This window comes from Neoarius graeffei, chromosome 2 (assembly GCF_027579695.1).
Source record: "Neoarius graeffei isolate fNeoGra1 chromosome 2, fNeoGra1.pri, whole genome shotgun sequence".
In the NCBI taxonomy this organism is placed as follows: Eukaryota; Metazoa; Chordata; class Actinopteri; order Siluriformes; family Ariidae; genus Neoarius; species Neoarius graeffei.
The window spans coordinates 119,470,220-119,493,232 of record NC_083570.1 but is presented as its reverse complement, the minus strand read 5'-3'; the positions used below and the strand labels follow the sequence as shown (position 1 = coordinate 119,493,232).

The following is a 23,013-nucleotide window of genomic DNA, read 5'->3' as shown; positions in this document are numbered from 1 at the left end:
TTATTAACAATGCACTTTTTACGGAGACGTTTTAATGTTATTCTTTATTTTTTTATCCAGTTGAATATTTTGCGTACAAATTTATTTTCAGCTCTTAAAAATGACCGAGGTCCAGACCGCGGGGGCCTCAGAGCTGGCTGCGGCATGGAGATGAATAAGACACTAATAGGAAGATAAGACAGTTCAATGACAAATGGAAGTTTGGGTGAGATTGGCTAATTCATAGCAAAACCGAAAATACCCTGTACTGCGAAGACTGTAGAAAGTCTGGCAAAGACAGGCACCAGTAATTTTAAACTCGAAACTATAAAGGACCACGAAAAGTCAAATGCACACATCGGTACTATCACATCAAAACAGGCAGAGACGGCTGGTCACTACAGGACAGCATTGCTTTCAGTCCCTGGCTGTCATGAAGTCGGCTGAGCTGGAGAGGATGGAGCTGCTGGTTAGAAACGTTCACGCGATTGGAAAGAAGTTGATCTCACCCCAGCTATCAACTTATGACCTGCTGGAAGCCTCAGGTCACGAAGACCATTTTTCATGGACCATTCAGACTCATCTGATGATGAATGTAATGAGGACATTTAATGTCTCTCTCTACACATGTTCACACACACACACTATTAATAGATCTCATCTCATCTCATTATCTCTAGCCGCTTTATCCTTCTACAGGGTCGCAGGCAAGCTGGAGCCTATCCCAGCTGACTACGGGCGAAAGGCGGGGTACACCCTGGACAAGTCGCCAGGTCATCACAGGGCTGACACATAGACACAGACAATCATTCACACTCACATTCACACCTACGCTCAATTTAGAGTCACCAGTTAACCTAACCTGCATGTCTTTGGACTGTGGGGGAAACCGGAGCACCCGGAGGAAACCCACGCGGACACGGGGAGAACATGCAAACTCCACACAGAAAGGCCCTCGCCGGCCCCGGGGCTCGAACCCGGACCTTCTTGCTGTGAGGCGACAGCGCTAACCACTACACCACCGTGCTGCCACTATTAATAGATAATATACATAATAATACTTGATAATACACTTAATACTTGCATATCAAATGTTTTTCAGTGATAAATGTTTTGAATTGGACTTTTAATATTAGAATCAGTTCAGTTGTACTGAATGCTATTTTTCATATTATACGATATTTCATATTGTAAGGGGCTTGAATTTGAGTTCAATAAACAGAATACTCTGTTTATATTTTTGTCTGAATTGGTTGCATGTTTTCATATAGGGAGCGACCTTAACAGCACTGAGTATTGAGTGCTACTGTAGAGATACATTATACGCTGTCATTCATAATTAAATCTAGATCTTCCGAACTTTAACGTATCATGGTGAAGAAAAAACTGCAATTTCCTGGCAACAAAATTGTGGCTAGTGAAAAGGCTGAATGGCTAGTGACTTGGGAAAACCACTAGCCACAGTGGCCGGTGAGTAAAAAAGTTAATGTAAAGCCCTGGCTCACTCACATGCTCACTCACTCTCACGTGCTCACTCACACTCACGTGCTCACTCACACTCACTCACGTGCTCACACTCACTAACGTGCTCACTCACGCTCGCTCACTCTCTCTCACGTGCTCACTCACGCACATGCTCACTCACTCACGTGCTCACTCACGCTCGCTCACTCTCACGTGCTCACTCACGCACATGCTCACTCACTCACGTGCTCACTCACGCTCGCTCACTCTCACATGCTCACTCACGTGCTCACTCACTCACATGCTCACTCACTCACGTGCTCACTCACACTCACTCACGTGCTCACTCACACTCATGCTCACTCACTCACGTGCTCACTCACATGCTCACTCACTCACTCACACTCACGTGCTCACTCTCACTCACTCACATGCTCACTCACACTCACGTTCTCACTCACATGGTCACTCACGTGCTCACTCACTCACATGGTCACTCACTCACACTCGTGCTCACTCACACTCACTCACATGCTCACTCACTCACATGCTCACTCACACATGCTCACTCACTCACACTCACGTGCTCACACTCACTCACATGCTCACTCTCACTCACATGCTCACTCACTCACACTCACTCACATGGTCACTCACATGCTCACTCACACTCACTCACATGGTCACTCACGTGCTCACTCACTCACGCTCACTCACATGGTCACTCACGTGCTCACTCACTCACGCTCACTCACTCACTCGCTCACGTGCTCACTCACTCACGCTCACTCACACTCGCTCACGTGCTCACTCGCATGCTCACTCACTCACGCTCACATGCTCACTCACGCTCACTCGCTCACTCACACTCGCTCACGTGCTCACTCACACTCACATGCTCACTCACTCACTCGCTCGCGCTTCCTTTTTGTTTTTTATTTCATTCCTTATTTGAACTCTGTGTGTGTAGGTATGTTGGGGAACTGATCTCTGATGCAGAAGCAGATGTGAGAGAAGACGATTCATATCTGTTTGATCTAGACAATAAGGTAAATGTTTACTCAAGTCATTTGTCGTCATGACAGGGGCCCCTTTGTCTCATCCTCATAGGGCCCCCTTTGCCTCGTCCTGATGGGGGGGCCCTATAACTCGTTTGAAAGCGCAGATGTGATTAATAACTTTCCATATACTGCAGCTTTGTCTTGTTTAATAGACTTAACTTTTCTGTTCTTTCTACCTTTTTCTTCATCTTTTCTCTTCTTGTCTTTTCATCTCTCTCTCAGGATGGAGAGGTGTACTGCATTGATGCACGTTACTATGGTAACATTAGTCGTTTCATTAACCACCTGTGTGATCCGAACATCATCCCGGTGCGAGTGTTCATGCTGCACCAGGACCTGCGTTTCCCCCGAATAGCTTTCTTCAGCTCCAGAGACATCCTCACAGGCCAGGAGCTTGGGTAGAACACACACACACACACACACACACACACACACACACACACACTTCAAAAGCTGTTATGTTTTCTGGATTATGAGATTTTTTTCTTTTCCAGGTGCCACAGTTGAGCACAGTGATGCTATAATTTTTATCTGTTGGAAATGTTTAACTTAAATTCGTGTGTGTGTGTGTCAGGTTTGATTACGGAGACCGTTTCTGGGACATTAAGAGTAAGTACTTCACGTGTCAGTGTGGCTCGGAGAAGTGTAAACACTCTGCAGAGGCCATCGCTCTGGAACACAGCAGGCAGGCGCGCCTCGACTCCTTCCCAGAACCCACCGCCGAACCCGGGTTCATCGCACCAGGAAACTCCTAAACTCCTCTCGGACACAGTGACGCAGTGCATTGTGGGAGTTCTGAGCACTGTACAGCTGCGTCGGTTCTCAAACACGATGAATTTGTCCTCTTGGATCTGTGTTGATCTCCGTTTGTACAGACTGTAATAAAGACTAAGGATCTGCTCTCATAACTGTTCTAACGCTGTTCCTGATGCGCTCTCGTCCTCTAACCTTCACTGAAAACTCCTGTTTGAGGTTGTTAATGCATCAACTTGTTGGTTAGATGAGCGTTTGAGGCAGAACTTACCCAGAAGGTACTGCTGGAGTCCATCCACCATCGTGAATGTTCTGAACCTCTCTCTAGTCAAGGGGTTTGGATTGAGAGTTCTAGAGTACTGGCTGTTTCAGGGCTCTAGAACAGGGTTCTGGAATATGTACTAGCCCATAATTTCCAGAAGACCTCCTGATTAATAGGTTCTAGGAACCTTACTGGTCAGGTTCCTCCATCAGACATTCCTCGTCAGTGGGTTTTCCAGCACTTCCTGATTTATGGTGCAGATGGAGCTGCATCTTCTCAAATTAGCCACTTATCAGACCAAGCAGGGAGCTGTGAGGCTCGTTTTAGCTCGAGTGTTCTGTCAGTCTGATGGAGCTCGCTCTCTCTCACGCACGTGTGTGTCGTGGTCTTGGTGGTAAGTGGTTGAGGGTGCATTAGAAGCAGTGTTAAACGTGTGTATGTTGGAGAGTGCACTCTGCCTGTGCACCTGTAAAGTGTATAATGTAGTGTAAACTAGTTCTTTCAGTAGTGTTTGTTTCTTTTTTTAATGAGCTTTGGCCTGAATAATTTTCCTGAAAATGACAGCTGTTTTTATTACTATGATGTAGTTTGAATAAATATTTGATACAACAGTGATTTATTCACCCCTCTGATGTTCTTCCACATGCACACCATTACAAAGACAATTCTAAAAAATATTAATTATTTTTAATCTTTTGCTTAGTTTTCTTTTGGTTTTTTTTGTTTTGTTTCATATTTATTTAGGATATGAAAACCTTTCTTTTTTGTTTTGTTTCATATTTATTTAGTTGCAGCTTTGTTGCTTTTGCTCAGTGTTACTCCTCCCTAAACTCCACTTCCTTACCTGTGTCCATTGACCTGTACATGTGTGTCCCCATACCTGTGTACAGTATGTGTGTGTGTGTGTGTGTACATGTATGTATCCCTGTCCCTGTATGTGTCCCTGTACCTGCCCACGTCACTGTATGTATCCATGTCCCTGTACCTGTCCCTGGATGGATCCGTCCATGTACCTATATGTATCCCTGTACCTGTCCACGTCCCTGTATGTATCCCTGTATCTGTCCTTGTCCCTGTATGTATCACTGTACCTGTACGTGTCTTTGTATGTATCCCTGTACCTGTATGCGTCCCTGTCCCTGTATGTATCCCTGTACCTGTATGCGTCCCTGTCCCTGTATGTATCCCTGTACCTGTATGCGTCCCTGTCCCTGTATGTATCCCTGTACCTGTATGTGTCCCTGTACCTGCCCATGTCGCTGTACCGGTATGTATCCATGTCCCTGGAAGTGTCCCTGTACCTGTATGTATCACTGTACCTGTATGTGTCCATGTCCCTGTGTACCTGTCCACGTCCCTATATGTGTCCATGTCCCTGTATGTATCCCTGTCCATGTACGTATCTCTGTATCAGTCCATGTATGTATCCCTGTCCCTGTATGTGTCCATGTCCCTGTATGTATCCCTGTACCTGTCCATGTCCCTGTATGTATCCATGTCCCTGTATGTGTACCTGTATGTATCCCTGTCCCTGTATGTATCCCTGTACCTGTATGTGTCTGTGATACTTAGAACGGGTGGATGGAGCACAGAAGTAGGGCAGGCCAGAACTGAGTTTCCAAAAACTCTTTATTGTGACACTTTTCAGCGTTACACTCTCCCAGACACTCAGACACGCGCGCACACACATATCAGTCGTCTGGTTGGGGAGAGAGCTCCAGTCCTCCGCTCTCTCCCTCCTTACATAGGGCGCGGTCACTGGGGAAGACACACAAACACAGGTTAATTGACATCAGGTGCAGTGATTCTGCCACTTACCTTACCTGACTCTGCCCTCCGGTCACAGACCGACGCTTGACCACGCCCCTGCTGCCACATACCCCCACAGCCCGACTCAGGCCGGGCAGCTGTCCGGCCTGCAGCCGACTGCCCCCCCCCCCCCCCCCCCCCCCCCCCGGGGGGGGAGAGGAAGTCCGGCCCGACCATCTGCACCCCCGGCCTGTGGATCACCTTGAAGTTAAAGGGCTGGAGTGCCAGATACCAACGGGTGATCTGCGCGTTGGCATCCTTCATGGGGTGGAGCCACTGGAGGGGCACGTGGTCTGAACAGAGGGTGAAAGAGCATCCCAGCAGGTAGTAGCGGAGGGCGAGGACCGCCCACTTGATGGCTAGGCACTCCTTCTCTATTGTGCTGTAGCGCCCCTCACGCACTGACAGCTGCTGATGTACAGCACGGGGTGATCCTCTCCCTCCACCTCCTGGGACAAAACAGCCCCCAGCCCTCTGTCCGACGCGTCCGTCTGCAACATAAAGGGTACCTGTATGTGTCCCTGTATGTATCCCTGTACCTGTATGTGTCCCTGTATGTATCCCTGTCCCTGTATGTATCCCTGTATGTATCCCTGTACCTGTATGTGTCCCTGTATGTATCCCTGTACCTGTATGTGTCCCTGTATGTATCCCTGTCCCTGTATGTATCCCTGTATGTATCCCTGTATGTATCCCTGTCCCTGTATGTATCCCTGTATGTGTCCCTGTATGTATCCCTGTCCCTGTATGTATCCCTGTATGTATCCCTGTCCCTGTATGTATCCCTGTACCTGTATGTATCCCTGTATGTATCCCTGTATGTATCCCTGTCCCTGTATGTATCCCTGTACCTGTATGTGTCCCTGTATGTATCCCTGTACCTGTATGTGTCCCTGTATGTATCCCTGTCCCTGTATGTATCCCTGTACCTGTATGTGTCCCTGTATGTATCCCTGTACCTGTATGTATCCCTGTATGTATCCCTGTACCTGTATGTATCCCTGTACCTGTATGTGTCCCTGTATGTATCCCTGTCCCTGTATGTATCCCTGTATGTATCCCTGTCCCTGTATGTATCCCTGTATGTATCCCTGTCCCTGTATGTATCCCTGTATGTATCCCTGTCCCTGTATGTGTCCCTGTATGTATCCCTGTACCTGTATGTATCCCTGTCCCTGTATGTATCCCTGTACCTGTATGTATCCCAGTATGTATCCCTGTACCTGTATGTGTCCCTGTATGTATCCCTGTACCTGTATGTATCCCTGTACCTGTATGTGTCCCTGTATGTATCCCTGTCCCTGTATGTATCCCTGTATGTATCCCTGTACCTGTATGTGTCCCTGTATGTATCCCTGTCCCTGTATGTATCCCTGTATGTATCCCTGTCCCTGTATGTGTCCCTGTATGTATCCCTGTACCTGTATGTATCCCAGTATGTATCCCTGTACCTGTATGTGTCCCTGTATGTATCCCTGTACCTGTATGTGTCCCTGTATGTATCCCTGTCCCTGTATGTATCCCTGTATGTATCCCTGTACCTGTATGTGTCCCTGTATGTATCCCTGTCCCTGTATGTATCCCTGTACCTGTATGTATCCCAGTATGTATCCCTGTACCTGTATGTGTCCCTGTATGTATCCCTGTACCTGTATGTATCCCTGTATGTATCCCTGTACCTGTATGTGTCCCTGTATGTATCCCTGTACCTGTATGTGTCCCTGTATGTATCCCTGTCCCTGTATGTATCCCTGTATGTATCCCTGTACCTGTATGTGTCCCTGTATGTATCCCTGTCCCTGTATGTATCCCTGTACCTGTATGTATCCCAGTATGTATCCCTGTACCTGTATGTGTCCCAGTATGTATCCCTGTCCCTGTATGTATCCCTGTACCTGTATGTATCCCAGTATGTATCCCTGTACCTGTATGTATCCCAGTATGTATCCCTGTACCTGTATGTGTCCCTGTATGTATCCCTGTACCTGTATGTATCCCTGTATGTATCCCTGTACCTGTATGTGTCCCTGTACCTGTATGTGTCCCTGTATGTATCCCTGTACCTGTATGTGTCCCTGTACCTGTATGTATCCCTGTATGTATCCCTGTACCTGTATGTGTCCCTGTACCTGTATGTGTCCCTGTATGTATCCCTGTACCTGTATGTGTCCCTGTATGTATCCCTGTCCCTGTATGTATCCCTGTACCTGTATGTGTCCCTGTATGTATCCCTGTCCCTGTATGTATCCCTGTACCTGTATGTATCCCAGTATGTATCCCTGTACCTGTATGTGTCCCAGTATGTATCCCTGTCCCTGTATGTATCCCTGTACCTGTATGTATCCCAGTATGTATCCCTGTACCTGTATGTGTCCCTGTATGTATCCCTGTACCTGTATGTATCCCTGTATGTATCCCTGTACCTGTATGTGTCCCTGTACCTGTATGTGTCCCTGTATGTATCCCTGTCCCTGTATGTATCCCTGTCCCTGTATGTATCCCTGTACCTGTATGTATCCCTGTCCCTGTATGTATCCCTGTACCTGTATGTATCCCAGTATGTATCCCTGTACCTGTATGTGTCCCAGTATGTATCCCTGTCCCTGTATGTATCCCTGTACCTGTATGTATCCCAGTATGTATCCCTGTACCTGTATGTGTCCCTGTATGTATCCCTGTACCTGTATGTATCCCTGTATGTATCCCTGTACCTGTATGTATCCCTGTACCTGTATGTGTCCCTGTATGTATCCCTGTACCTGTATGTGTCCCTGTATGTATCCCTGTACCTCTATGTATCCCTGTACCTGTATGTGTCCCTGTATGTATCCCTGTACCTGTATGTATCCCTGTACCTGTATGTATCCTCGTACCTGTATGTGTCCCTGTACCTGTATGTGTCCCTGTATGTATCCCTGTACCTGTATGTATCCCTGTACCTGTATGTATCCCTGTACCTGTATGTATCCTCGTACCTGTATGTGTCCCTGTACCTGTATGTGTCCCTGTATGTATCCCTGTACCTGTATGTGTCCCTGTATGTATCCCTGTCCCTGTCTGTGCTGCTGCAGGGTGTGTGCGCTGAGTGGCTCTGACGCACATTTATCCTGCACTTTAATGTCCTAAAGGTATGAAAGAAAGCCCTGTGGTGTCTTATTGCAGTCATGAGACAGAAGGTGTGTGTGTTTAGTGGGCGGGGTCACTGTTTACACAAACTATCCGAAGTAGCCTGTTGCACAAAGAAAGAGAAAGATGGGTCGGTCATCTCACATCCACAGGAGGATTAATAGTTTATAATTAATAATAATATTTTGCAGAAACGTGCTCCATAATATCTGAAACAGTGAGTTCTCCAGCCAGTGGAGTGAGTGCATGTGGAACTGTAATCTCCAGCACTGGGCCATCACTACAGAGTCCTCCCCTTACAGGACATGCAAATGAAATGGTGTAACATTAAATCATTATCACATTTCAATCTTTAAGGAGGAAATTTCGGACCTGATTTTATCTTCCTCCTCCTGCCCCACCGCTTCCTTGTTTTATTTCTTTCTGTCACAAGAGGGCGCTTCTGGAATCACTTGGTTCAGTGGGCGGGGTTTGGAAAGGCAAGGTGAGCAGCAGGTGCACAGTGACGTCACTGCTTGGTAACCTGCTACCGAGAGACAGAGAGAGAGATTTGTGTTGGTGCTGGGAGGAAGTGTTTAACTTCAGTCTGGTGAGTGTGGATTCCACATCAGCATGGGGAAGAGCAAGGAGGGGAAAGAACAGCAGCAGCAGCACTCTGAGTATGGTGAGCTCTCACTCTTCATCAGACAGACAGGAACATCAACATCTCACTACACTGCTGCTGCTCATGGAGACACATCACCCTCCCTGGGGCTTATTTAACACCATCTTTATAACTTAGCATTAAAAAGAAGACTTTTGTAATTGTCCACTAGACAGGGTGCAGAGGACATAAAGATGTTTTTTTTTCAGTGTAGTATGCAATAATACTGATGTAAAAATGACTTCTTGTGAACACACTATAGTGCAGAAATCACTGTAATAGACACTGCTTACACACGAAATCCTTCCTTATTTGACATATAGTGCACTAGAAAGGGTGTAGAAGCAGTTAGTGTTTATGCACTACACAGTGGACTTGTATTGAGTGACTCAGGAACTGAACTTCAATGGCTCACACTTTCTAGTGCACTAGAAAGGGAGGCGAATAAACATAACACTGCATCTAGGGAACATATTATTGTTTACTAGCAATTATTTATTATTATTCTATCCAAGAAAGGCCACTTGATAGGGTGTGAAAGCCATTATTTATTTATTGTTTTTTTATATGTGTACACTGCGTAGTGAGTAAATTGAATCTCAGCTGGCTCGGGATTCAACACATCCCCTGTTTCCTGTCTGCTGTCGTGCACTACATTCTCTATCCCAGCTATTATTTCATTTTATGTATGTGTGTGTATATACTGTACAACCCTGATTCCAAAAAAGTTGGGACAAAGTACAAATTGTAAATAAAAACGGAATGCAATGATGTGGAAGTTTCAAAATTCCATATTTTATTCAGAATAGAACATAGATGACATATCAAATGTTTAAACTGAGAAAATGTATCATTTAAAGAGAAAAATTAGGTGATTTTAAATTTCATGACAACAACACATCTCAAAAAAGTTGGGACAAGGCCATGTTTACCACTGTGAGACATCCCCTTTTCTCTTTACAACAGTCTGTAAACGTCTGGGGACGGAGGTTTTACTGTTGTAAAGAGAAAAGAGGATGTCTCATATATATGAGTGATTCCACGCTTATGGGTACTGAAATGGGGACATGAACTTATTTTTAAAAATTCACCTAAAACCATTTCTTTTTTTACCATCAGGTCACAAAACATGTAATCTTTAATGAATGATATGTTAAAAGATAACTTTAATTTTCTGAGATGTAATAAAAACATATTTATATGCCAAAGTCAGAACGTAACAGAAGTGTTGTGGACATATATATTCTCAATTTTAACAATGTAGAATTACTTTTTGAAACATAGGAAGGTGATGTTTTAGCAAATATAATTAATAAACGTGTAGTAGAATAAACATACACATTCTTTCAATAAGATTAACATGGTATATAGCTAGATTATAATTAATTTGTAACAGACGCGAGATGGACAATCGTAACAGAAGTAATGTAACAGACATCATTTTGGAACTCATAGGCTTGACTTTGGCATATAAATGTTTTTATTACATCTCAGAAAATTAGTTATCTTTTAACATATCATTCATTAAAGATTACATGTTTTGTGACCTGATGGTAAAAAAAGAAATGGTTTTAGGTGAATAAGTTCATGTCCCCATTTCGGTACCCATAAGCGTGGAATCACTCATATATACATACACACACACACATGTATATATGTGTGTGTATATATATATATATATATATATATATATATATATATATATATATATATATACACACACATTATATATATATGTGTGTGTATATATATATATGTGTGTATATATAAAAAATCTCCTTCTCACCCCCGGCGGGGGGGTGGTATCCATGTCATCCTCAAGCTCGGGTCCTCTACCAGAGGCCTGGGAGTTTGAGGGTTCTGCGCAGTATCTTCGATGTTCCTAGGACTGCGCTCTTCTGGACTGAGGCTTCAGATGTTGTTCCTGGGATTTGCTGGAGCCACTCTCCCAGTTTGGGGGTTACTGCCCCAAGTGCCCCCACTACCACGGGGACCACGCAACCCTTGACCTTCCACATCCGTTCCAGCTGCTCTTTCAACCCTTGATACTTCTCAAGTTTCTCATGTTCCTTCTTCCTGATGTTGGCGTCAGCTGGGATCGCCACATCTATCACCACCACCCTCTTCTGCTCTTTGTCCACCACCACTATGTCCGGTTGGTTAGCCAGGATCTGTTTGTCAGTCTGGAAGCTGAAGTCCCACAGAATCTTGGCCCTGTTGTTCTCAGCCACCTTCTGTGGTATGGCCCATTGGGACTTGGGTATTTCTATTCCATACTGGTTGCAGATGTTCCTGTATACTATCCCAGCCACTTGGTTGTGCCTCTCCATGTACGCTGATCCAGCTAGCATCTTACACCCTGCTACTATGTGCTGGACTGTTTCAGGGGCTTCTTTGCACAGTCTGCATCTTGGGTCTGATCTACTCTGGTAGATCCTGGCCTCTATGGCTCTTGTGCTTATGGCCTGTTCTTGTGCTGCCATGATTAGTGCCTCTGTGCTGTCTGTCAGTCCTGCATTATCCAGCCACTGGTAGGATTTCTTGATATCAGCCACTTCCTCTATCTGACGGTGGTACATGCCATGTAGGGGTTTGTCTCTCCAGGTTGTCTGTTCCTCCTCCTCCTCTGCACTCTCATCAGGGTTCTGCTGCCTGAGACATTCACTTAGCAGTTCATCCTTTGGGGCCATCTTTCTGATGTATTCTCGGATTTTCGATGTTTCATCCTGGACCGTGGTCTTGACGCTCACTAGCCCTCGGCCTCCCTCTTTCCGCTTAGTGTATAGTCTCAGGGTGCTGGACTTGGGGTGGAACCCTCCATGCATGGTGAGGAGCTTTCTAGTCTTGATATCTGTGGCTTCTATCTCCTCCTTTGGCCAGTTTATGATACCAGCGGGATATCTGATGACTGGTAGTGCGTACATGTTGATGGCTCGGACCTTGTTTTTACCATTCAGCTGACTTTTCAGGACCTGCCTTACTCTCTGGAGGTATTTGGCTGTGGTTGACTTCCTTGTGGCCTCTTCATGGTTTCCATTAGCCTGTGGGATGCCAAGGTACTTGTAGCTGTCTTGGATATCACCTATGTTGCCCTCTGGTAGGTCAATCCCCTCAGTCCGGATCATCTTGCCTCTCTTTGAGACCATCCGGCCACACTTGTCCAATCCGAATGACATCCCTATGTCATCGCTGTAGATCCGGGTGGTGTGGATCAGCGAGTCTATTTCTCGCTCGTTCCTGGCATACAGCTTGATGTCATCCATGTAGAGCAGGTGGCTGATTGTTGCCCCACTACGGAATCGGTACCCGTAGCCGCTCTTCGTGATGATCTGACTGAGGGGGTTCAGGCCTATGCAGAACAGCAGTGGTGATAGCGCATCTCCTTGGTATATGCCGCACTTGATGTTGACTTGGGCAATGGGTTTTGAGTTGGCCTCTAGGGTTGTCTTCCACATTTCCATTGAGTTCTGTATGAAGGTCCTTAGGTTCCTGTTGATCTTATACAGTTCCAGACATTCCAGTATCCATGTGTGTGGCATTGAGTCGTAGGCTTTCTTGTAGTCAATCCAGGCAGTGCACAGGTTGGTCTGTCTCTTCTTACAGTCTCGGGCGACTGTTCTATCGGCCAGTAGCTGGTGCTTGGCTCCTCTGGTGTTACTGCCAATTCCTTTCTGTGCCTCGCTCATGTATTGAGCCACATGCTTACTCATTTTTGCCGCAATGATGCCTGACAGGGCCTTCCATGTTGTGCAGAGACAGGTAATTGGCCGGTAGTTGGATGGGATGGGTCCCTTCTGGGGGTCCTTCATGATTAGGACTGTCCTGCCTTGGGTTAGCCATTCTGGGTGGGTTCCATCCCTCAGCAGCTGGTTCATCTGTGCTGCTAGGCGTTCATGGAGTGCAGTTAGCTTCTTCAGCCAGTACGTATGGATCATATCGGGGCCTGGTGCTGTCCAGCTCTTCATCTTTGACACTCTTTCTTGGACGTCTGCCATTGAGATGGTTACTGGTTCTTGTTCTGGGAGGTTGCTGTGGTCAGCTCTTAGGTCCACTAACCATTGGGCATCGGTGTTGTGTGATGCCTTTCTTTCCCATATGTCTTTCCAGTATTTTTCCACCTCAGCTCTTGGTGGGTCTGACCGGTTGTTGTTCCCCTGCCATTGAGAGTACACCTTGGCTGGTTCAGTGGAGAACAGCTTGTTTATTCTCCTGGCCTCTCCTTCCTTGGTGTATCTCCTCAACCGGGTGGCCAGAGCTGTTAGTCGCTGTTTGGCAGTTTCGAGTCCCATTTCGGTACCCATAAGCGTGGAATCACTCATATATACATACACACACACACATGTATATATGTGTGTGTGTGTATATATATATATATATATATATATATATATATATATATATATATATATATATATATATATATATACACACACACACACATTATATATATATGTGTGTGTATATATATATATGTGTGTATATATATATATATATATATATATATATATATATATATATATATATATATATATATACACACACACATTTTTTATATATATATATATATATATATATATATATATATATATGTGTGTGTGTGTGTATGTATATGTGTGTGGAATGAGCCATTCCACCGAATCGGTGCCATTTCCGTTCCTAGAAAATTATATGTATAAATGCACATAAAAATGTACTTTAAAATACATTTCCTTATTACGCAGAATGTCCTGCACATTGATCTGATTTCAAATTTAAGATATATAATTGTAAGGATTAATAAAAACTACCTAAAACACTGAAAAACAGCATGTGTTACCTGTCCCCGCACTCTAACTTTATACTTAACTATGAAATATTATGGTTAAAATCCTTCAGAAACAGTATTTCTTTTGCACTGTTGTGTGACTCCATATCCTATCCATGGTTTAAATATTTTTTTTCATAGGAAATCCACACTATCTTTGGTAAAATACACATTTTAGTCGTGTCCCTGGGTTTTCACTCAGTCCTGTTACCCAAACATATTACCCCATCTGACGAATTTGGAACATTCCATAAATCACATGCTCAACAGGAAGTTACATCAGTTGTGTCTTCTGAAGGCCATGGGAAGACCAAAAGTTAGTTCTCTGATTTACTTTTCTGTATATTTGATTTTTTTTACTCTGACTGATAAGGTCAGTGTCAACATACTGTCCTGTTTCTTAAATTATTTCTTAGATATATTTGTTTATTTTAAAAATACAGATTTTTGGTAAATCACTAGAATGTGCTAAGTGTGGTCATGCTATTAGCGATGATGCCATGTGGCTTAATTCCATGTATTAGCTAATCCTAGGCTAAAAACTCAGTCCTGTTACTCATATAAAGAGTATGCAGCCATCTTTGACTTCCAAACCTTGTAAAAAAATAAATAACGTAGTCTGAGGTTGCCCAACCAGTCCACATGTGCTTTGCGGAATTGGAGAAGGCATTTGACCGTGTCCCTCATGGTATTCTGTGGGGGTGCTTCGGGAATATGGGGTTCGGGGCTCTTTCCTAAGGGCTGTCCGGTCCCTGTACGAACGGAGCAGGAGTCTGGTTCGCATTGCCAGCAGTAAGTCAGACCTGTTCCCAGTGCATGTTGGACTCTGGCAAGGCTGCCCTTTGTCACAGGTTCTGTTCATAATCTTTATGGACAGAATTTCTAGGTGCAGTCAGGGGCTGGAAGGAATCCTGTTTGGGAACCACAGGATTTCATCTCTGCTTTTCACAGATGATGTCCTGTTGGCTTCTTCAAACCAGGACCTTCAGCATGCACTGGGGCGGTTTGCAGTCAAGTGTGAAGCGGCTGGGATGAGAATCAGCACCTCCAAGTCAGAGGCCATGGTTCTCGACTGGAAAAGGGTGGCTTGCCCTCCCCAGGTTGGTGGAGAAGTCCTGCCTCAAGTGGACGAGTTTAAGTATCTCGGGATCTTGTTCACAAGTGAGGGAAGGATAGAGTGTGAAATCGACAGGCGGATCGGTGCAGCCTCTGCAGTGATGCGGTCACTTTACCGGTCCGTCGTGGTGAAGAAGGAGCTGAGCCAAAAGGCAAAGCTCTCGATTTACCAGTCGATCTACGTTCCGACTCTCACCTATGGTCATGAGCTTTGGGTAATGACAGAAAGAACAAGATCGCGGATACAAGCGGCCGAAATAAGTTTCCTTCGCAGGGTGGTTGGGCGCTCCCTTAGGGTGAGAAGCGCAGTCACTTGGGAGGAGCTCAGAGTAGAGCCGCTGCTCCTCCACATCAAGAGGAATCAGCTGAGGTGGCTCGGGCATCTCTTTCAGATGCCTCCTGGACGCCTCCCTGGGGAGGTGTTCCAGGCATGTCCCCCTGGGAGGAGGCCCCGGGGAAGACCCAGGACACACTGGAGGGACTGTCTCTCGGCTGGCCTGGGAACACCTCTGTGTTTTTCCCGAGGAGCTGGCTGAGGTGTCTGGGGAATGGGAAGTTTGGGCTTCCATGCTCAGACTGCTGCCTCCACGACCCGGCCCCGGATAAGCGGAGGAAGACGAGACGAGGTTGACCAATACACATTTTGAATCGTTAAATATGTGTTATTATAATCAGTGTTGAAAAGCTATAACAAATTAAGTTTAATTTGGGAGTGGTACAACAAGCAAATGGCACCCATTTGGTGGAATGTCCTATTTATATTAGTGCAATACATAGGGGGTAAAAACTTCACTTTATGCTTAATGTAATTCCCTTTTAATGATGAAAAACTTTTATTATTATTAATAATAATAATAATAATAATAATAATAATAATGGGGGCGCCGTGGCTCAGTCGACTGGGGCGCCGTGCCATGGATCCGGGGACCCGGGTTCGGTTCCGGCCCGGGGTCGTTTCCTGGTCCCTCCCCGTCTCTCTCTCCAGCTCATTTCCTGTCTCTGCACTGTCCTATCCAATAAAGGTGAAAAAAAGCCCCCCCCAAAATCTTTAAAAATAATAATAATAATAATAATAATAATAGTATTTCAGTCTTGCAGCTTGTCATTAGTAAATGTGAAATGAGATATGTAGGGGACGTTCAGCACCACTCGCACCTTACTGGACTACACACACACACACACACACACACATCTCTCTAGTGCACTAACAGGAAGTAGATAGCTTACTACAGTGGCACATTATTTCATTGTTAAGCAGTAGACTTTTTCCCCTTTATGCTAAGGGATATAAGAGATATGACTCAGGAGGTGTAGATCAGGCCTGTAGTGATGACATCACAACAAGCCTTGGAACAGAGGTCAAGTCCAAAAGATCCTTTTTTTTTTTTTTTAAATATAAAATGCAGTGTGTACTTCCTGTAACAGTAATGGTTCAGAAGTTTACAGCATTCAATAAAAAACAGCCATAAACAGAAAATAAAATTAGAAGGAAGTGTCAAGGCCAGTGCAAGAACTGTTTTTATATATTTAAAAAAAAAACCACACACACACCAACCAGAGGACTTTGTCTTCGTGATCCAGACAGTGTTTTTCAGCTTTCTCCCAGTCGTTGTCATGGTGGCTATTTTAGCTTCCTTATTTTCCCAGCAATAATTATTGTTGATCAGTCACACTGTAGTTTCTAGATTCGGAGCTTTGGTTTCTAGACTGTCTTTGGTCAGCATCATAGTTCTGGACTGCTGTGGCACATTTGATTTCTAGCATCTACATTTGGTAGATGTTAAATTTCCAGACTGTGCATTGGTTAGGTGTTGTTTCTAGACTCTGGCATTTGGTAGGCTTTGGGTTTTAGACTCTGGCAGACATTGGGTTTCTAGACTCTGTTTGGTACATGTTGGTTTTCTAGACTCTGCCTTTGGTAGGCTTTGGGTTTCTAGACTCCATGTTTGGTGGGTATTGAGCCTCTAGACTGTGCCTTTGGTGGGCGTCTGGGGCTCTAGGCTCTGCCTTTGGTGGGCATCTGGTAAGCGTCTGGGTTTTCCAGTTGACAGCAGTAAACAAAGTGAGAAGAAATCGCTTTTTTTTTTCCTGTCTGGTGTTAACGCTGCTATAATACCTTTATTTGATGGAAGAGTTTCTGACCTGTACAAACATTCCAGTGAGTGCACTCAGAGAGCACCTGTTCCAGCTTTGGTTACTCCTCTCTATCCTCTTTCACACTTCAAATGTGAACACACCGGTAAATAAAGCCTGCAAGTGATCTGCAGTCAGGCTTCTGTGTTAAACCAAGTCCAGATTAAAGGCTCTCCAAGGAGATGTGTTTAAATCCCTTCTGTAGACAGCAGGAAAGGAGGGAGATACTACTGACAAAACAACTTGAAGGGCGAAAGATTTCAGTATCCAAACCATAACCTCGGTCACAACAAATACATTTTCAGTGTGATAACTACATGACGTGTGTGTGTGTGTGTGTGTGTGTGTGTGTGTGTGTGTGTGTGTGTGTGCGACAGTGTTTTTGATAATTAACTACAGGAATTTTTCTTCATTCTGACTCAGTCCTCAACCTTTAGACTTCCGTGACTTTTAACAACACCCAGTGGGGTAGAGGTGTGTGTGTGTCCGTCCCCTCTATATCTGATGTGGTTGTTCTCATGTTTTACATTCTTCCCACAGTCTCATATATCAGAGCTGTGCAGAAGAATGATGAGGTTAATGGTACATTCAAAATGACCAAATAGTGCAGGGTTGAGCGTTCATGTAGCCAAAGTTTGTAAAACACTGTTGCTTGGAAACTGGAACTGGAGTTTAGTTTCCATCTGTGACCGGCTGTAGGTGAAGGGACAGAGTAATGGTGCGTAAGTAAAAGTATAGACACTGCGTCAAAATCTTAGTCAATTAAAAGTGACCTTGCTAAATCATAAACCCGTGTTTCATGAAGTTAAGTGAGGTGTTTGGGCGTGCCAGTGTGTCATACGCATTTTATCTGTTTGTAGTTATGTTTTACTGTTGTGGAACGGCGGTGAAAGATGTTTGCTCCTGTCCTGTCTGTGTCATGTCCCTGTGCTGCAGCTATAAACAGTCGTTCCCTCACCAGCCTCTTTCTCTCTCTCCAAGTTAATAAGATTGGGAAAAAAAATGTGAACAAGCTGTTGCTATAGAAACGATAACGTAATAGAACAAGTGCATTAATATAAACCTGCACTGCTGTTCTGGAGAATTAATCAGCACCTTCTCTTCTGAGCAATCAGGATTCAGCAGCGGCATGGGATGAAGAGCAGCAGAACTCTAAAATGTACAGAATGCAGAGAGAGAGAGAGAGAGAGAGAGCACTGAGCTCGGATATTAAGTAAATTTACCATTCTGTATGGAAATGTGGAGTCTGTGTTTTTAATAAGATTAGACTTTAACAGAGTGAGGTCAGGTGTGAGACACGCGCGTATCAGACGTCATGAATCTGATGTTAGAGAGTTCTAATGTTAATCAGACACAATTGTGGTCAGATTCCACTGGATTCATGAAAAACTTCATGAGGCAGACACAGATTATTTAGATCATTTTAAATCCAGTATTGATCGTGTTTCTCATCTAAAGGCTTCAAAAATGAATCACACACAAAGCTGACAGGAATCAGGGCTGTGAGAGCTGACCATCAGATTCATCATCAAGAAGTTGTGTGGAATGACGAATCGTATCTCCGGCCTGCGGTTCTCAAAACCAGGAACGAGATCCAAAGACATCCAGAAACGTCCTGAGCTGTCTGTCTGTCTGTCTGTGTCTCTCGGTCTCTTTCTGTCTGTCTCTCTCTGGCTGGCTGTCTCTCTCTTTGTCTGGCTGGCTGTCTCTCTCGCTCTCTCCCCCCACCCCTCTCTCTCTCTCTCTCTGTGGTGTGTAATGTGATCTGTTCTCTGCCAGTGGAACAGGTTCTTCAGAGAGGCCGTACACTGATGGCTGTGTTTGTGAAACTTCTCATGATGGTTCTCTTTAATATTGAGTTCAAATCCCCAGCAGTGCATCAGAATTTCTTTAAAGAGAACTTTATCACACTCTGGTTAAACTCTGTGTTCGACTGCCTCCAGTCCACAGTCTCGCATCCAGGATCATTTCATTTCATTTCTGTATGTCAAATTTTCAATGGAGAAAAATGATACATTTTGAGGAACCATTCAGACTGGGTTCTTTGTTTGTTCTCCTCGTGTCTGTGTGGGTTTCCTCCTCCGGGTCTTCGGTTTCCTCCCCCATTCCAGACATGTCGTCCACTGGCTCCTCTAAATTTCCCCGCAGGTGTGAGTGTGATTATTGTCCATCTCTATGTAGACCTCTGACAGATTAGTGACCTGCCCAGGGTGAGCCCCGCCCCTCCATTTGTTAAACCGAAAATTTGAGCATGCAGCACATCTCAACCGACCGGGTCTCTAGATTTTGTGTTTGGAATGTGCTGAGGGTCTGGAGTGTGTTTGGGAGACACTGTGGTTCTAGGTTCTGTGTTTAGGATACATCGGGTCTCAACACTCTACCTTTGGGATGTGTTCTATATACAGCACTGTGTTTGGGACTGACTGGTGTTTGTGTCTTGATAGGACTTTAGACTGTGTTTACACCTCGATGGGGCTCTGGACTGTATTTGTGGCTCTAAAATTAGTTCAAATTAAAATGACTTTATTTGTCCCCTAGGGGCAATTTAAATTTAAATTAAGTTTAGGGCCCAACACTCAATCTGGGGCTCTGGCTTGTGTTTCGGGATTGCTGATGCTATGGATCAGTGTAGGGGTCTTGCTAGGGCTCTATACTGAGGCTCTAGAATTTGCTTGGGAATTTCTGGTTCTCTAGAATGTGTTTGGCCTTGATGAGGCTCCAGAGTGTGTTTAAGATTTTGTTGTGCTCTAGTCTGTGTTTGGGATTTGGAGAAGCTCTAGATTGTGTTTGGAACACTGGAATTTTAGGGCCTTGTTTGGGACTTGCTGGTGCTCTAGAAAGTGTTTGGGATTTACTGGGGCTTTTGATGGTGTTTGATATTTGCTTGGGCTCTGGAATGTGTTTGAGATTTTCAGGAGCTCTAGTTTGGGATTTCCTCGAGCTCTTGGCTATGTCTGGAACATTGAAACTTTAGGGCCTTGTTTGGGACTTGCTGGTGCTCTGGAAGGTGTTTTGGGTTTCATGTAATCTGCAATGCAGTCTGGAGTCTTAACATTTATCCAAGCAGTGTATTAAACCAGCCTTAGACCTCAGCTATCATCACACCACGCCCTTAAAAGTGACTAATTTCGTTGTTAAGATTGAGTCATGTGGTAATCCGTAGAGTTTGACATCAAATTTTGTAAATCTGGACCTGAGGAAAGAGGAAATACAGGAAAGAAATCCTGTCTGGTCTGTGGAGCAGGTTCTGGAGCAGGAAGAAGACTTTGTACAAAACATTTTGTAGTTGAGTGCTTTGGGAGGTTTTGAGATCAAGTGATTGTGTGTTCTATGGTAAACTCGTACGGGCCCAGGATGCAGAATGTTTTTGCATCAGGCTCGTTTCCCTTCACTCCTGAATTCAAATTGGATTCAAATGCTGAAGATCACTTCCCCCTCCTTCTGTTCGCTCTCTCTCTCTCTCTCTCTCTCTCTCTCTCTCTCTCAACTAAAATCCACATTAAAATCTCAGAGTTAAATGAAAGGATAAGTCTCAGACTCTGAGGCAGGGCAGGTCACGTAGGTTGAGTGGCGTCCACCAGGTTGCCACCATCAGCCCTATTTACAGGATGTCTTTGGTTTCACCAAAATGTGGTGAAAATTATGACCTGGGGAAAGTGGAAATGTTGTTTAAATGTTGTCAGTGTTGTTTTCTCCCATAATCCACTGTGAATGGTGTGTATGTGCTTTTATATGGGTTTCCACACTGTTAGAATAACAAGCTCTGTTTTTCTCTGTGTGTGTGGATCAGCTCCTGGATAGCCTTATTAGCTCGACTTGTGTGTGTCACATGCCAGCTAAAGCTTCGGAGCTGCCAGGTAACAAAGCGTCCGCTCCCTCAGAGATCCACACAGTCGCTCGCTCAGGGCTCAGTGTGGACACGCCCATGTTGTTAGCAGGAGCCTTTACACAAGAAGCTTCATTCCTGAGGCATTACACACATTTGAATAAATTGGAGAAAATGTTGTTGTCATGTCCGTTATTGTCCTCTTTATTTAGACTGCAATAGTATTAAACCATCCTGAAGGGGTCGATTTCACAATAACCCACTCTCTATACATCAAGCCCCTTATGACACAGCCACTCACTAAAGAAATCAATAATTTGAGACAAAATATTGATTTAAAAATGATTTGATTGCTTGTGCAATGAAATGTGATGTGATCCATAGCAACGGTTTGTGTCTATTATACAGAAATCGCAGACTATAGAATCCCAAAACTGACCAATCAGAATCGAGGATTCGACAAAGCTGTGTAATAATTTCCGATAACAGCGTGTTCCTTCCCGAGTGTTTGATTTCTCGTATACCAGAACAGTTTGTCAATGATTAATTTGTTGTAATTTTAGCTGCTGAACATCTACAGTTATAATTTTTACATTATAGCAGCTATAAACTGTCAGGTTTATTTTTATAGCACTTTTAACGATCGAGATTGTCGCAAAGCAGCTTTACAGAATTCGAATGACTTTAAACATGAGCTAATTTTATCTCTAATCTATCCCCAATGAGCAAGCCTGTGGCGACGGTGGCAAGGAAAAACTCCCTCAGATGACATGAGGAAGAAACCTCGAGAGGAACCAGACTCAAAAGGGAACCCATCCTCATTTGGGCAACAACAGACAGCCTGACTATAATATTAACAGTTTTAACATGAAGTCAGTTTCGTTGATGTTATAAACTCTTCACTGATGGAAACTTGAGTGCAAAACTGTTCATGACAACTGCAGTCCTAAAGTTAGCAAGTCAACTGTAGTCCTCAGCCATAAAAGCATTACTGTAAGAGTCCAGAGCGTCCTCCAAGTGTGACTTTCAACTGTCCTCATGGGGCCGTCCTCCACAGGAGCGATGCGATGAGACTCCAGCCAGACGTAGGGCGTCAGGGTAGATCAGGCAGGTCCGAGGAGCAGAAGAGGTTCAGCATCTCGATCCCAGGACTGACATGTAACTCAGAGGGACAGAAGGGGGGGAGAAAACACAGGTTGTTCGGTATGCCCAATGTCACCTGAATAAGTAGTAACAGTATACTGTAGAGTCGACTATTTAACTGTCTATTTTTCTGTGTTGGAGTTTAATCAGATGAAATGGTTACACAGAAATCTCAAAGCTTAAACCCTTCAGTTTCACCTTCTAAGTGCTGTAAACGTCTCCTTACAGAAAACTTCACCGTCCAACTTATAGAAAATGAATCAACACATTCTGACCAATCACAATCCAGAATTCAACAGCGCTGTACTGTAAGGATAAATAAGTTCTTAAATGTTTTAGAATAATATTTTAGTTCATAAGAAATGGTTTGTGTGGTCACCGAATACATTCAGTGTGTTTTCCTGAACAATATTTAATCCCATCCCGAGCATACTGACTGTTAAAGTAACCTGGCAACGTGATCATGTGTTGCTTTTTCAAACACTTTCCTGACTTTAACCTTGAGATATCGAAGCAGTGCCTGAGAAGAAAGCTGACCTGTGAGGCAGAAAGTCATCACACTGCCTGCCTTTTTTTTCTTTCTTTCTTTCAGACACGTTATAGTTATCATGATCCAGTTTAAACAGCGACTGGATTAAATTGGATTAGATCGTGTGCGGATTTAAAAGAGAAATAAACGCACACACAGGCCACTTTATTAGGCCTACATCCACCTGCAGTTTGATGCATCAAATCACGCAGATACAAATCCAGAGCTTCAGTTAATGTTCGCAATGTTCAAACATCAGAATGGGAAAATTGTGATCTCAGTTTCTGTGTGAAATTAGGACCACATATCCAAGCGGCCTGGGTCGCATGTGAAAAAATCGGATCTGTGTCGTTCAGATTGTCAAT

The 23,013-nt window shown here is 44.3% G+C and overlaps 2 protein-coding genes across 2 annotated transcripts in view; both read left to right on the top strand.

The window, feature by feature from the left end:
• The window catches only part of ehmt2 (euchromatic histone-lysine N-methyltransferase 2), a 47,604-nt gene extending 43,470 nt beyond the window's left edge, over positions 1-4,134 (top strand). The window contains 3 exon segments of the mRNA XM_060915465.1: positions 2,414-2,492; positions 2,727-2,902; positions 3,079-4,134. Of these exon segments, the coding sequence (XP_060771448.1) occupies positions 2,414-2,492; positions 2,727-2,902; positions 3,079-3,259 (436 nt within the window). The 3' untranslated portion in view covers positions 3,260-4,134.
• Positions 4,135-8,978: 4,844 nt separating this feature from the next.
• slc44a4 (solute carrier family 44 member 4) overlaps positions 8,979-23,013 on the top strand; it is a 40,866-nt gene continuing 26,831 nt past the window's right edge. The window contains exon 1 of the mRNA XM_060915464.1: positions 8,979-9,118. Within this exon, the coding sequence (XP_060771447.1) occupies positions 9,067-9,118 (52 nt within the window). The 5' untranslated portion in view covers positions 8,979-9,066. The remainder of the gene's footprint in view (positions 9,119-23,013) is intronic.